The sequence below is a fragment of the Hemitrygon akajei genome, chromosome 6, assembly GCF_048418815.1.
Source record: "Hemitrygon akajei chromosome 6, sHemAka1.3, whole genome shotgun sequence".
Classification (NCBI taxonomy): Eukaryota; Metazoa; Chordata; class Chondrichthyes; order Myliobatiformes; family Dasyatidae; genus Hemitrygon; species Hemitrygon akajei.
The window spans coordinates 105,246,070-105,261,698 of NC_133129.1; the positions used below are offsets into that span (position 1 = coordinate 105,246,070).

Genomic DNA, 15,629 nt, shown 5'->3' on the forward strand with positions numbered 1-15,629 from the left:
TGTGTGAGTGTGTGTAGTGTGTTCCTGTGTGTGTGTGTGTGTGCATGTGAGTGTGAGTGTGTGGGTGAGTGTACGTGAATGTGTGTATGTTTCTGTGTAACTGTGTGTGAGAGTGTGTGTGTCTGAGTGTGTGTAGTGTGTGTGTGTGTGTGTGTGTGTGCGAGTGTGGGTGAATGTACGTGAATGTGTGTATGTTTCTGTGTAACTGTGTGTGTGTGCGTGTGAGTGTGTGGGAGAGTGTGTGTGTGTGTGCGCGCGCATGTGAGTGTGAGTGTGTGGGTGAGTGTATGTGAATGTGTGTGTGTTTCTGTGTAACTCTGTGTGTGTGTGAGTGTGAGTGTGTGTGTGAACACCGAAGATCAGTTTTATTCAAATGCCATCTTTATTTCCCTTTTTTCGTACTGTACAGGTTCACCATTGGCTCGTAGACACCACACCACAGACATTTCCCCAGGGTAGCGGGAACCAGCACTGAGGGATCTGTTCCTGGCGCAGGAGGCTGGGTGCCCAAAGGCCAGGGAGGGAAGATCAACAGCAGAAGAACCAGGGGGAAGAGCAGGTGAGTTGTTGTGGTACTGGATTCCTAGAAGGGAGGGGGGAGCGGATTCAACAGGGTTTTCCAGAGCAAACTGGGGGAGGGGGGGCATTGGATATGGAGAATGGAGGGGGTCGGGATGCTAGGAGGGAAAGCATGGGCTTGATGGGCCAAGCGGTCTCCTGTGGAGTGAGATTTCACAAGCTGAGGACTGCAGCAGGGTTTTGGCTGGTTCACAGGCCAGGGTCTGATTCCCTCCCCACCACACTGCCCCCAGTAACTGCTGCCACCACTCCCGAGTTGAATCACATCTGTCCGCCAGGAACCCGTTCCTCTTGAAAGGGAGGTGTCAGCCAACCAACATTGCTTAAAGGTGCATGGCCAGCTGTTGTCGTTCTCTTCAGCCTGGTTCCTGCATCTACAAGCAGCAACAAGGGGCAAAACCCCAGCAGAGGGGCAAACACCTAGGGGGAACATCATTGAATGAGAACCCGAACTCGGATCGACAGGCACCGGTGTTTAAAATGAGGTTTTGGGCCTCTAATTTAAGAAAGGAGGTGCAGGAATTGGAGAGGGCCCTGAGGAGGTTAACGAGAAAGGGTTAACGTATGAGGAGTATTTGATGGCTCTGGGCCTGTATTCACTGGAGTTTAGACAAACGAGGGGTACTTCATTGAAACCTACAGAATACTGAGAAAGAGTGGATGTGGAGAGGATTTTTCCTACAATGGGAGAGTCTAGGACCAGAGGACACAGATAGAGTGGATGTGGAGAGGATGTTTCCCATAGTGGGGGTGTCTAGGACCGGAGGACACAGATAGAGTGGATGTGGAGAGGATTTTTCCTACAATGGGAGAGTCTAGGACCAGAGGACACAGATAGAGTGGATGTGGAGAGGATGTTTCCCATAGTGGGGGAGTCTAGGACCAGAGGACACAGATAGAGTGGATGTGGAGAGGATGTTTCCTATGGTGGGGGAGTCTAGGACCAGAGGGCACAGATAGAGTGGATATGGAGAGGATGTTTCCTATAGTGGGGGAGTCTAGGACCAGAGGACACAGATAGAGTGGATGTGGAAAGGATGTTTCCTATAGTGGGGGAGTCTAGGAGCAGAGGACACAGATAGAGTGGATGTGGAGAGGATGTTTCCTATAGTGGGGGAGTCTAGGACCAGAGGGCACAGATAGAGTGGATGTGGAGAGGATGTTTCCTATGGTGGGGGAGTCTAGGATCAGAGGGCACAGATAGAGTGGATGTGGAGAGGATGTTTCCTATAGTGGGGGAGTCTAGGACCAGAGGACACAGATAGCATGAGTGTGGAGAGGATGTTTCCTATGGTGGGGGAGTCTAGGACCAGAGGACACAGATAGAGTGGATGTGGAGAGGATGTTTCCTATGGTGGGGGAGTCTAGGACCAGAGGACACAGATAGAGTGGATGTGGAGAGGATGTTGCCTAAAGTGGAGGAGTATAGGACCAGAGGACACAGACAGAGTGGATGTGGAGAGGATGTTTCCTATAGTGGGGGTGTCTAGGACCAGAGGACACGGATAGAGTGGATGTGGAGAGGATGTTGCCTAAAGTGGAGGAGTATACGACCAGAGGACACAGACAGAGTGGATGTGGAGAGGATGTTTCCTATAGTGGAGGAGTCTAGGACCAGAGGACACAGACAGAGTGGATGTGGAGAGGATGTTTCCTATAGTGGGGGAGTCTAGGATCATAGGGCACAGATAGAGTGGATGTGGAGAGGATGTTTCCAATAGTGATGGAGTCTAGGACCAGAGGACACAGATAGAGTGGATGTGGAGAGGATGTTTCCTACAGTGGGGGAGTATAGGACCAGAGGGCACAGATAGAGTGGATGTGGAGAGGATGTTTCCTACAGTGGGGGAGTCTAGGACCAGAGGGCACAGATAGAGTGGATGTGGAGAGGATGTTTCCTATGGTGGGGGAGTTTAGGACCAGAGGACACAGATAGAGTGGATGTGGAGAGGATGTTTCCTATGGTGGGGGAGTCTAGGACCAGAGGACACAGATAGAGAGGTTGTGGAGAGGATGTTTCCTACAATGGGGGAGTCTGGGACCAGAGGACACAGATAGAGTGGATGTGGAGAGGATGTTTCCTACAGTGGGGGAGTCTAGGACCAGAGGACACAGATAGAGTGGATGTGGAGAGGATGTTTCCAATAGTGGGGGAGTCTAGGACCAGAGGACACAGATAGAGTGGATGTGGAGAGGATGTTTCCTATGGTGGGGGAGTCTAGGACCAAAGGACACAGATAGAGTGGATGTGGAGAGGATGTTTCCTATGGTGGGGGAGTCTAGGACCAGAGGACACAGATAGAGTGGATGTGGAGAGGATGTTTCCTATGGTGGGGGAGTCTAGGACCAGAGGACACAGATAGAGTGGATGTGGAGAGGATGTTTCCTATGGTGGGGGAGTCTAGGACCAGAGGGCACAGATAGAATGGATGTGGAGAGGATGTTTCCTATGGTGGGGGAGTCTAGGACCAGAGGACACAGATAGAGTGGATGTGGAGAGGATGTTTCCTATGGTGGGGGAGTCTAGGACCAGAGGGCACAGATAGAGTGGATGTGGAGAGGATGTTTCCTATAGTGGGGAGTCTAGGACCAAAGGACACAGATAGAGTGGATGTGGAGAGGATGTTTCCAATGGTGGGGGAGTCTAGGACCAGAGGGCACAGATAGAGTGGATGTGGAGAGGATGTTTCCAATAGTGGGGGAGTCTAGGACCAGAGGACACAGATAGAGTGGATGTGGAGAGGATGTTTCCTATTGTGGGGGAGTCTAGGACCAGAGGGCACAGATAGAGTGGATGTGGAGAGGATGTTTCCTATGGTGGGGGAGTCTAGGACCAGAGGGCACAGATAGAGTGGATGTGGAGAGGATGTTTCCTATGGTGGGGGAGTCTAGGACCAGAGGGCACAGATAGAGTGGATATGGAGAGGATGTTTCCTATAGTGGGGGAGTCTAGGACCAGAGGACACAGATAGAGTGGATGTGGAGAGGATGTTTCCTATGGTGGGGGAGTCTAGGACCAGAGGACACAGATAGAGTGGATATGGAGAGGATGTTGCCTAAAGTGGAGGAGTATAGGACCAGAGGACACAGACAGAGTGGATGTGGAGAGGATGTTTCCTATAGTGGGGGTGTCTAGGACCAGAGGACACGGATAGAGTGGATGTGGAGAGGATGTTTCCTATGGTGGGGGAGTCTAGGACCAGAGGACACAGATAGAGAGGATGTGGAGAGGATGTTTCCTATAGTGGGGGAGTCTAGGACCAGAGGACACAGATAGAGATGTTGTGGAGAGGATGTTTCCTACAATGGGGGAGTCTGGGACCAGAGGGCACAGATGGAGAGGATGTGGAGAGGATGTTTCCTACAATGGAGGAGTCTAGGACCAGAGGACACAGATAGAGTGGATGTGGAGAGGATGTTTCCTATGGTGGGGGAGTCTAGGACCAGAGGGCACAGATAGAGTGGATATGGAGAGGATGTTTCCTATAGTGGGGGAGTCTAGGACCAGAGGACACAGATAGAGTGGATGTGGAAAGGATGTTTCCTATAGTGGGGGAGTCTAGGAGCAGAGGACACAGATAGAGTGGATGTGGAGAGGATGTTTCCTATAGTGGGGGAGTCTAGGACCAGAGGGCACAGATAGAGTGGATGTGGAGAGGATGTTTCCTATGGTGGGGGAGTCTAGGATCAGAGGGCACAGATAGAGTGGATGTGGAGAGGATGTTTCCTATAGTGGGGGAGTCTAGCACCAGAGGACACAGATAGCATGAGTGTGGAGAGGATGTTTCCTATGGTGGGGGAGTCTAGGACCAGAGGACACAGATAGAGTGGATGTGGAGAGGATGTTTCCTATGGTGGGGGAGTCTAGGACCAGAGGACACAGATAGAGTGGATGTGGAGAGGATGTTGCCTAAAGTGGAGGAGTATAGGACCAGAGGACACAGACAGAGTGGATGTGGAGAGGATGTTTCCTATAGTGGGGGTGTCTAGGACCAGAGGACACGGATAGAGTGGATGTGGAGAGGATGTTGCCTAAAGTGGAGGAGTATACGACCAGAGGACACAGACAGAGTGGATGTGGAGAGGATGTTTCCTATAGTGGAGGAGTCTAGGACCAGAGGACACAGACAGAGTGGATGTGGAGAGGATGTTTCCTATAGTGGGGGAGTCTAGGATCATAGGGCACAGATAGAGTGGATGTGGAGAGGATGTTTCCAATAGTGATGGAGTCTAGGACCAGAGGACACAGATAGAGTGGATGTGGAGAGGATGTTTCCTACAGTGGGGGAGTATAGGACCAGAGGGCACAGATAGAGTGGATGTGGAGAGGATGTTTCCTACAGTGGGGGAGTCTAGGACCAGAGGGCACAGATAGAGTGGATGTGGAGAGGATGTTTCCTATGGTGGGGGAGTCTAGGACCAGAGGACACAGATAGAGTGGATGTGGAGAGGATGTTTCCTATGGTGGGGGAGTCTAGGACCAGAGGACACAGATAGAGAGGTTGTGGAGAGGATGTTTCCTACAATGGGGGAGTCTGGGACCAGAGGACACAGATAGAGTGGATGTGGAGATGATGTTTCCTACAGTGGGGGAGTCTAGGACCAGAGGACACAGATAGAGTGGATGTGGAGAGGATGTTTCCAATAGTGGGGGAGTCTAGGACCAGAGGACACAGATAGAGTGGATGTGGAGAGGATGTTTCCTATGGTGGGGGAGTCTAGGACCAGAGGGCACAGATAGAGTGGAAGTGGAGAGGATGTTTCCTATGGTGGGGGAGTCTAGGACCAGAGGGCACAGATAGAGTGGATGTGGAGAGGATGTTTCCTATGGTGGGGGAGTGTAGGACCAGAGGGCACAGATAGAGTGGATGTGGAGAGGATGTTTCCTATGGTGGGGGAGTCTAGGACCAGAGGGCACAGATAGAGTGGATGTGGAGAGGATGTTTCCTATGGTGGGGGAGTCTAGGACCAGAGGGCACAGATAGAGTGGATATGGAGAGGATGTTTCCTATAGTGGGGGAGTCTAGGACCAGAGGACACAGATAGAGTGGATGTGGAGAGGATGTTTCCTATGGTGGGGGAGTCTAGGACCAGAGGACACAGATAGAGTGGATATGGAGAGGATGTTGCCTAAAGTGGAGGAGTATAGGACCAGAGGACACAGACAGAGTGGATGTGGAGAGGATGTTTCCTATAGTGGGGGTGTCTAGGACCAGAGGACACGGATAGAGTGGATGTGGAGAGGATGTTTCCTATGGTGGGGGAGTCTAGGACCAGAGGACACAGATAGAGAGGATGTGGAGAGGATGTTTCCTATAGTGGGGGAGTCTAGGACCAGAGGACACAGATAGAGATGTTGTGGAGAGGATGTTTCCTACAATGGGGGAGTCTGGGACCAGAGGGCACAGATGGAGAGGATGTGGAGAGGATGTTTCCTACAATGGAGGAGTCTAGGACCAGAGGACACAGATAGAGTGGATGTGGAGAGGATGTTTCCTATGGTGGGGGAGTCTAGGACCAGAGGGCACAGATAGAGTGGATATGGAGAGGATGTTTCCTATAGTGGGGGAGTCTAGGACCAGAGGACACAGATAGAGTGGATGTGGAAAGGATGTTTCCTATAGTGGGGGAGTCTAGGAGCAGAGGACACAGATAGAGTGGATGTGGAGAGGATGTTTCCTATAGTGGGGGAGTCTAGGACCAGAGGGCACAGATAGAGTGGATGTGGAGAGGATGTTTCCTATGGTGGGGGAGTCTAGGATCAGAGGGCACAGATAGAGTGGATGTGGAGAGGATGTTTCCTATAGTGGGGGAGTCTAGGACCAGAGGACACAGATAGCATGAGTGTGGAGAGGATGTTTCCTATGGTGGGGGAGTCTAGGACCAGAGGACACAGATAGAGTGGATGTGGAGAGGATGTTTCCTATGGTGGGGGAGTCTAGGACCAGAGGACACAGATAGAGTGGATGTGGAGAGGATGTTGCCTAAAGTGGAGGAGTATAGGACCAGAGGACACAGACAGAGTGGATGTGGAGAGGATGTTTCCTATAGTGGGGGTGTCTAGGACCAGAGGACACGGATAGAGTGGATGTGGAGAGGATGTTGCCTAAAGTGGAGGAGTATACGACCAGAGGACACAGACAGAGTGGATGTGGAGAGGATGTTTCCTATAGTGGAGGAGTCTAGGACCAGAGGACACAGACAGAGTGGATGTGGAGAGGATGTTTCCTATAGTGGGGGAGTCTAGGATCATAGGGCACAGATAGAGTGGATGTGGAGAGGATGTTTCCAATAGTGATGGAGTCTAGGACCAGAGGACACAGATAGAGTGGATGTGGAGAGGATGTTTCCTACAGTGGGGGAGTATAGGACCAGAGGGCACAGATAGAGTGGATGTGGAGAGGATGTTTCCTACAGTGGGGGAGTCTAGGACCAGAGGGCACAGATAGAGTGGATGTGGAGAGGATGTTTCCTATGGTGGGGGAGTCTAGGACCAGAGGACACAGATAGAGTGGATGTGGAGAGGATGTTTCCTATGGTGGGGGAGTCTAGGACCAGAGGACACAGATAGAGAGGTTGTGGAGAGGATGTTTCCTACAATGGGGGAGTCTGGGACCAGAGGACACAGATAGAGTGGATGTGGAGATGATGTTTCCTACAGTGGGGGAGTCTAGGACCAGAGGACACAGATAGAGTGGATGTGGAGAGGATGTTTCCAATAGTGGGGGAGTCTAGGACCAGAGGACACAGATAGAGTGGATGTGGAGAGGATGTTTCCTATGGTGGGGGAGTCTAGGACCAGAGGGCACAGATAGAGTGGATGTGTAGAGGATGTTTCCTATAGTGGTGGAGTCTGGGACCAGAGGGCACAGATGGAGAGGATGTGGAGAGGATGTTTCCTACAATGGGGGAGTCTAGGACCAGAGGACACAGATAGAGTGGATGTGGAGAGGATGTTTCCTATGGTGGGGGAGTCTAGGAACAGAGGACACAGATAGAGTGGATGTGGAGAGGATGTTTCCTATAGTGGGGGAGTCTAGGACCAGAGGACACAGATAGAGTGGATGTGGAGAGGATGTTTCCTATAGTGGGGGAGTCTAGGACCAGAGGGCACAGATAGAGTGGATGTGGAGAGGATGTTTCCTATGGTGGGGGAGTCTAGGATCAGAGGGCACAGATAGAGTGGATGTGGAGAGGATGTTTCCAATAGTGGGGGAGTCTAGGACCAGAGGACACAGATAGCATGAGTGTGGAGAGGTTGTTTCCTATGGTGGGGGAGTCTAGGACCAGAGGACACAGATAGAGTGGATGTGGAGAGGATGTTTCCTATGGTGGGGGAGTCTAGGACCAGAGGGCACAGATAGAGTGGATGTGGAGAGGATGTTTCCTATAGTGGGGAGTCTAGGACCAAAGGACACAGATAGAGTGGATGTGGAGAGGATGTTTCCAATGGTGGGGGAGTCTAGGACCAGAGGGCACAGATAGAGTGGATGTGGAGAGGATGTTTCCAATAGTGGGGGAGTCTAGGACCAGAGGACACAGATAGAGTGGATGTGGAGAGGATGTTTCCTATGGTGGGGGAGTCTAGGACCAGAGGGCACAGATAGAGTGGATGTGGAGAGGATGTTTCCTATAGTGGGGAGTCTAGGACCAAAGGACACAGATAGAGTGGATGTGGAGAGGATGTTTCCAATGGTGGGGGAGTCTAGGACCAGAGGGCACAGATAGAGTGGATGTGGAGAGGATGTTTCCAATAGTGGGGGAGTCTAGGACCAGAGGACACAGATAGAGTGGATGTGGAGAGGATGTTTCCTATTGTGGGGGAGTCTAGGACCAGAGGGCACAGATAGAGTGGATGTGGAGAGGATGTTTCCTATGGTGGGGGAGTCTTGGACCAGAGGGCACAGATAGAGTGGATGTGGAGAGGATGTTTCCTATGGTGGGGGAGTCTAGGACCAGAGGGCACAGATAGAGTGGATATGGAGAGGATGTTTCCTATAGTGGGGGAGTCTAGGACCAGAGGACACAGATAGAGTGGATGTGGAGAGGATGTTTCCTATGGTGGGGGAGTCTAGGACCAGAGGACACAGATAGAGTGGATATGGAGAGGATGTTGCCTAAAGTGGAGGAGTATAGGACCAGAGGACACAGACAGAGTGGATGTGGAGAGGATGTTTCCTATAGTGGGGGTGTCTAGGACCAGAGGACACGGATAGAGTGGATGTGGAGAGGATGTTTCCTATGGTGGGGGAGTCTAGGACCAGAGGACACAGATAGAGAGGATGTGGAGAGGATGTTTCCTATAGTGGGGGAGTCTAGGACCAGAGGACACAGATAGAGATGTTGTGGAGAGGATGTTTCCTACAATGGGGGAGTCTGGGACCAGAGGACACAGATAGAGTGGATGTGGAGAGGATGTTTCCTACAGTGGGGGAGTCTAGGACCTGAGGACACAGATAGAGTGGATGTGGAGAGGATGTTTCCAATAGTGGGGGAGTCTAGGACCAGAGGAAACAGATAGAGTGGATGTGGAGAGGATGTTTCCTATGGTGGGGGAGTCTAGGACCAGAGGGCACAGATAGAGTGGATGTGGAGAGGATGTTTCCTATAGTGGGGGAGTCTGGGACCAGAGGGCACAGATGGAGAGGATGTGGAGAGGATGTTTCCTACAATGGAGGAGTCTAGGACCAGAGGACACAGATAGAGTGGATGTGGAGAGGATGTTTCCTATGGTGGGGGAGTCTAGGACCAGAGGGCACAGATAGAGTGGATATGGAGAGGATGTTTCCTATAGTGGGGGAGTCTAGGACCAGAGGACACAGATAGAGTGGATGTGGAAAGGATGTTTCCTATAGTGGGGGAGTCTAGGAGCAGAGGACACAGATAGAGTGGATGTGGAGAGGATGTTTCCTATAGTGGGGGAGTCTAGGACCAGAGGGCACAGATAGAGTGGATGTGGAGAGGATGTTTCCTATGGTGGGGGAGTCTAGGATCAGAGGGCACAGATAGAGTGGATGTGGAGAGGATGTTTCCTATAGTGGGGGAGTCTAGGACCAGAGGACACAGATAGCATGAGTGTGGAGAGGATGTTTCCTATGGTGGGGGAGTCTAGGACCAGAGGACACAGATAGAGTGGATGTGGAGAGGATGTTTCCTATGGTGGGGGAGACTAGGACCAGAGGACACAGATAGAGTGGATGTGGAGAGGATGTTGCCTAAAGTGGAGGAGTATAGGACCAGAGGACACAGACAGAGTGGATGTGGAGAGGATGTTTCCTATAGTGGGGGTGTCTAGGACCAGAGGACACGGATAGAGTGGATGTGGAGAGGATGTTGCCTAAAGTGGAGGAGTATACGACCAGAGGACACAGACAGAGTGGATGTGGAGAGGATGTTTCCTATAGTGGAGGAGTCTAGGACCAGAGGACACAGACAGAGTGGATGTGGAGAGGATGTTTCCTATAGTGGGGGAGTCTAGGATCATAGGGCACAGATAGAGTGGATGTGGAGAGGATGTTTCCAATAGTGATGGAGTCTAGGACCAGAGGACACAGATAGAGTGGATGTGGAGAGGATGTTTCCTACTGTGGGGGAGTATAGGACCAGAGGGCACAGATAGAGTGGATGTGGAGAGGATGTTTCCTACAGTGGGGGAGTCTAGGACCAGAGGGCACAGATAGAGTGGATGTGGAGAGGATGTTTCCTACAGTGGGGGAGTCTAGGACCAGAGGACACAGATAGAGTGGATGTGGAGAGGATGTTTCCAATAGTGGGGGAGTCTAGGACCAGAGGACACAGATAGAGTGGATGTGGAGAGGATGTTTCCTATGGTGGGGGAGTCTAGGACCAGAGGGCACAGATAGAGTGGATGTGTAGAGGATGTTTCCTATAGTGGTGGAGTCTGGGACCAGAGGGCACAGATGGAGAGGATGTGGAGAGGATGTTTCCTACAATGGGGGAGTCTAGGACCAGAGGACACAGATAGAGTGGATGTGGAGAGGATGTTTCCTATGGTGGGGGAGTCTAGGAACAGAGGACACAGATAGAGTGGATGTGGAGAGGATGTTTCCTATAGTGGGGGAGTCTAGGACCAGAGGACACAGATAGAGTGGATGTGGAGAGGATGTTTCCTATAGTGGGGGAGTCTAGGACCAGAGGGCACAGATAGAGTGGATGTGGAGAGGATGTTTCCTATGGTGGGGGAGTCTAGGATCAGAGGGCACAGATAGAGTGGATGTGGAGAGGATGTTTCCAATAGTGGGGGAGTCTAGGACCAGAGGACACAGATAGCATGAGTGTGGAGAGGTTGTTTCCTATGGTGGGGGAGTCTAGGACCAAAGGACACAGATAGAGTGGATGTGGAGAGGATGTTTCCTATGGTGGGGGAGTCTAGGACCAGAGGACACAGATAGAGTGGATGTGGAGAGTATGTTTCCTATGGTGGGGGAGTCTAGGACCAGAGGGCACAGATAGAATGGATGTGGAGAGGATGTTTCCTATGGTGGGGGAGTCTAGGACCAGAGGACACAGATAGAGTGGATGTGGAGAGGATGTTTCCTATGGTGGGGGAGTCTAGGACCAGAGGGCACAGATAGAGTGGATGTGGAGAGGATGTTTCCTATAGTGGGGAGTCTAGGACCAAAGGACACAGATAGAGTGGATGTGGAGAGGATGTTTCCAATGGTGGGGGAGTCTAGGACCAGAGGGCACAGATAGAGTGGATGTGGAGAGGATGTTTCCAATAGTGGGGGAGTCTAGGACCAGAGGACACAGATAGAGTGGATGTGGAGAGGATGTTTCCTATTGTGGGGGAGTCTAGGACCAGAGGGCACAGATAGAGTGGATGTGGAGAGGATGTTTCCTATGGTGGGGGAGTCTAGGACCAGAGGGCACAGATAGAGTGGATGTGGAGAGGATGTTTCCAATAGTGGGTGAGTCTAGGACCAGAGGACACAGATAGAGTGGATGTGTAGAGGATGTTTCCTACAGTGGGGGAGTCTAGGACCAGAGGACACAGATAGTGTGGATGTGGAGAGGATGTTTCCTATTGTGGGGGAGTCTAGGACCAGAGGACACAGATAGAGTGGATGTGGAGAGGATGTTTCCTATGGTGGGGGAGTCTAGGACCAGAGGGCACAGTCTCAAATTAGAAAAATTTCCCTTTAGAACAGATGAGGAGGAATTTCTTCAGCCAGGGGGTGGTGAATCTGTGGGATTCATTGCCACAGAGAGCTGTGGAGGTCAAGTCATTGGGTAAAGTGGAGGTTGATAGGTTATTGATTAGTCAGTCAGGGCATCAAATGTTCCGGGGAGAATGCAGGAGAGTGGGACTGCAGACAAGCAAATCAGCCATGATTACTGAAGGAGGACTCAATGGGTTGATTGGCCCGATTCTGCCTCTAGGTCTCGTGGACACTGTGTAGTTGCCTCTGCAGTGTTCGGAGAGTTAGGGGACCCTGGGGTTTGGCAGAATGTTGCAGGCATCAACGCAGAGATCAATGGACTGGAGGCACCGATAACAGAAGTGATAATTGCAGCTGGGGCAAATCATGTAATTGCGGCCGCCCTTGTGGGACATGAGCACCGAACACCGGGGGCAGGACCGCACACTTGGGCAGCCGTCAACCTTGCTGTTCAGACGCTCAATGAGATTGCACGAGCTTAGGAGCAGCAGCGGGCTGCAGTCGGAGTGGGGGCAAGTCACCCCCAGAGTGTTCGAGCCCTTCCACTCCCGACGACAATTCCAGCAGAACCAGAAATCCTTCTCCCTCCATCCCGGGCACTGAGGGCATTCAACACACAGAACCTCGCTACTGCTTCTCTGTACCAGCCTGGCACACCGTGGGCACTGCCGGAGAGAGGACAAAGTCAGCCAATACCCACCACACCGTCCCAACAGACCCTCGCGGGTCAGATACAGAGTGAAGCTCCCTCCACACCGTCCCATCTCACACTCCCGGGGTCAGACACAGAGTGAATCTCCCTCCACACCGTCCCAACAGACCCTCGCGGGTCAGATACAGAGTGAAGCTCCCTCCACACCGTCCCATCTCACACCCCCGGGGTCAGACACAGAGTGAAGCTCCCTCCACACCGTCCCATTGCACACTCCCGGGATCAGACACAGAGTGAAACTCCCTCCGCACCGTCCCATCTCACACTCCCGGGGTCAGACACAGAGTGAAACTCCCTCCGCACCGTCCCATCTCACACCCCCGGGGTCAGACACAGAGTGAAGCTCCCTCCACACCGTCCCATTGCACACTCCTGGGATCAGACACAGAGTGACCCTCCCTCCACACCGTCCCATTGCACACTCCCGGGATCAGACACAGAGTGACCCTCCCTCCACACCATCCCATCACACACTCCCGGGATCAGACACATTGTTAAAACTCCCTCCACACCGTCCGGTCACACACTCCCGGGGTCAGACACAGAGTGAAGCTCCCTCCACACCGTCCCATAACACACTCCATCCACACCGTCCCATCACACACTCCCGGGATCTGACACTTTGTTAAAACTCCCTCCACACCATTCCATCACACACTCCCGGGGTCAGACACATTGTTAAAACTCCCTCCACACCGTCCCATCACACACTCCCTGGGTCAAACACAGAGTGAATCTCCCTCCACACCGTCCCATCACACACTCCCGGGGTCAGACACAGAGTGAATCTCCCTCCACACCGTCCCATCACACACTCCCGGGGTCAGACGCAGAGTGAATCTCCCTCCACACCGTCCCATCACACACTCCCGGGGTCTGACGCAGAGTGAATCTCCCTCCACACCGTCCCATCACACACTCCCGGGGTCAGACGCAGAGTGAATCTCCCTCCACACCGTCCCATCACACACTCCCGGGGTCAGACGCAGAGTGAAACTCCCTCCACACTGTCCCATCACACACTCCACGGGGTCAGACACAGAGTGAATCTCCCTCCACACTGTCCCATCACACATTCCCAGGGTCAGACGCAGAGTGGAGCTGTTCTGATTGCGCTGGGAGAAATCGGGGGGAAACTGCTTTATGAAGGTCTTGAATTACTTGGAAATTGGTTTGGAACGTCTCTAGAACATCTAAGTGAGCTGCCGGTTTAGTGTGGAAGCTTCGTTTGTAGTTTTTCTGCCAGTTTGGACGGGGTTCGTTGACGGCTTCGAACTGCGTAGCACCCAGCTGTGGCCGCCGGCAACTCGCCGGGAAGCCGGGTCGCTCTAAAAACCGGAGACAAACGACGTTGCTTCTCCCCACTGACATCGGGACAACCTCCTTCCATCTCTATCGTCGGGATTCTCGTTCGGTGTAGGAGCCAAAACATCGTTTGAGCCGTCTCGACCTCTCACGGCCTGGAAGTTCTGCAGGACTAACGGAGCCTTTCCCGGCGTTGGAATTTCTGGCACTGAGTCAGCAAGGTACTGTCGAGTACAAACTTTTCCCGCCAGTCACTCAACTCGCTCCAGGACTGTATAAGCAGCACCACCACCGTATCACTCTCGATTCGGACACATAAGTAACATGCCGGACCGGTCTACAGGGAGTCGCAGGCCTGCGGGGAGTTATGCAAAGGCGGCTGCCTCTCCAGCCTCGGACAACGCCCTGTTTCGGTCGGTGAAAGGTGAACGCGGGGTGCAATGTATTTTGCGAACTGGAACTACCCTGGAAAAGTGCGCGGAGGCTATGGAGGACTTGTTGGGGAAAGATGGTGTTTTGGCCACCGAGAAAGAGTTCGGGAAGGCAGTGTTTTACCTGAGGAATGATGAGTTGGTGCACCGGGCCCTCAGTAGAGGGATCACGGTGGAGAACATCTTTTTACAGATGGAGCTAGTGACGGCTCCCACACAACGCATCGTCCTCGGTCACGCAAAACCTTTCATCCCCAACGAGGACTTGCTTCCCGCACTGGCCCGTTTGGGGCAAGTACGGTCAGAAATAACTGCCATCAGGCACAAATTCAGGAGACGCACCCTCCGTACCGTAATCTCTTTCCGGCGACAGGTATTCATGAAACTGGAAAGGGAGGACGACGTTGAGGGCCGGTTTACTGTCCGGCACGAGGGGGTAGATTATCAGGTGTATTGGAGCTCTGAGCGCCCACGGTGCCATGCGTGCGGGGAGGTGGGGCACTTTCGGAGGGACTGTCCGAACACCCGAAAACCCAGGGAGTCCACTTCGGGAACCAGTGCCCCAGCTAACTCTGCCCCTGATCCCATTCCTGCTCCTACACCTGTGCCGGCCCCTGCTCCTGCCCCTGACCCTGTCTCTAACCCTGTCCCTGTTCCTACGTCTGTTCCAGTCTCTGCTCCTGCCCCTGTGGTTCAAGCGGGTGATCCTGGGGCTACGTGCGGGGAGGTTCAGGCGAGGGGCGGGGTGGAGTCTGTGCGGGGCAAGAAAGCGAGGAAGAAGTCGAAACACATGAAGAAGTCGGCCCCCGAGACCGCAGAGCTCACGCCCATTTGCCCTGAGGTGGAGAGGGAGGCTCGGGGAAGCGTACGGTTGGACGGGGCGATAGAAGCGGAGAGTACCGCTCCATCGGTGAATTCCGCACCTGTGTGCTCCTCCAGCTTGAAGAGGAGATGGGATTGTTCCCCCAAAAGGGCAGAGAATGTAGATGAGGGGGAGTCCCAGAAAGGGGTGGGGATCCGGGTGGAAGTTGAGTCTAACCTTGAATCCCCAGATGTAGCCACCAGTCCTGTGGTGGGTGGTGTGGTTGTGCAGGAAGCTAGTGCTGGGCCTGTTTGCGCACCTAAAACAGACCTGGAGCCTTCCACCCAGGACTTAGCAGTAAGCGCCTCCCTGGAGGGAAATGTATTAAGCAGTACAAGTGGAGAGGAGACCAGGCTCTCTCACAGTCAGCATCAGGCTGCCGGTGAATCCCTTAGACCAGAGCTGCTGGGGTCCCCTTCATGCCTGTCTCCTGGGGAGGGTGATATACGCTGCATGCCGACCCCATCAACTAATGGCCTGCAGGGAGTCCCTGGGGATTTTCCCTCCATCGTCGCAACTGTGGGTAAGACTGATGCGACGGTGGAGCGGGAAGGTAT

The 15,629-nt window shown here is 53.0% G+C and overlaps 1 protein-coding gene across 1 annotated transcript in view; it reads right to left on the reverse strand.

The window, feature by feature from the left end:
- Positions 1-363: 363 nt before the first annotated feature.
- LOC140729373 (E3 ubiquitin-protein ligase RNF144B-like) overlaps positions 364-15,629 on the reverse strand; it is a 30,669-nt gene continuing 15,403 nt past the window's right edge. Inside the window, exon 5 of the mRNA XM_073049046.1 lies at positions 364-12,427. Coding sequence (XP_072905147.1) covers positions 12,026-12,427 — 402 coding nt within the window. The 3' untranslated portion in view covers positions 364-12,025. The remainder of the gene's footprint in view (positions 12,428-15,629) is intronic.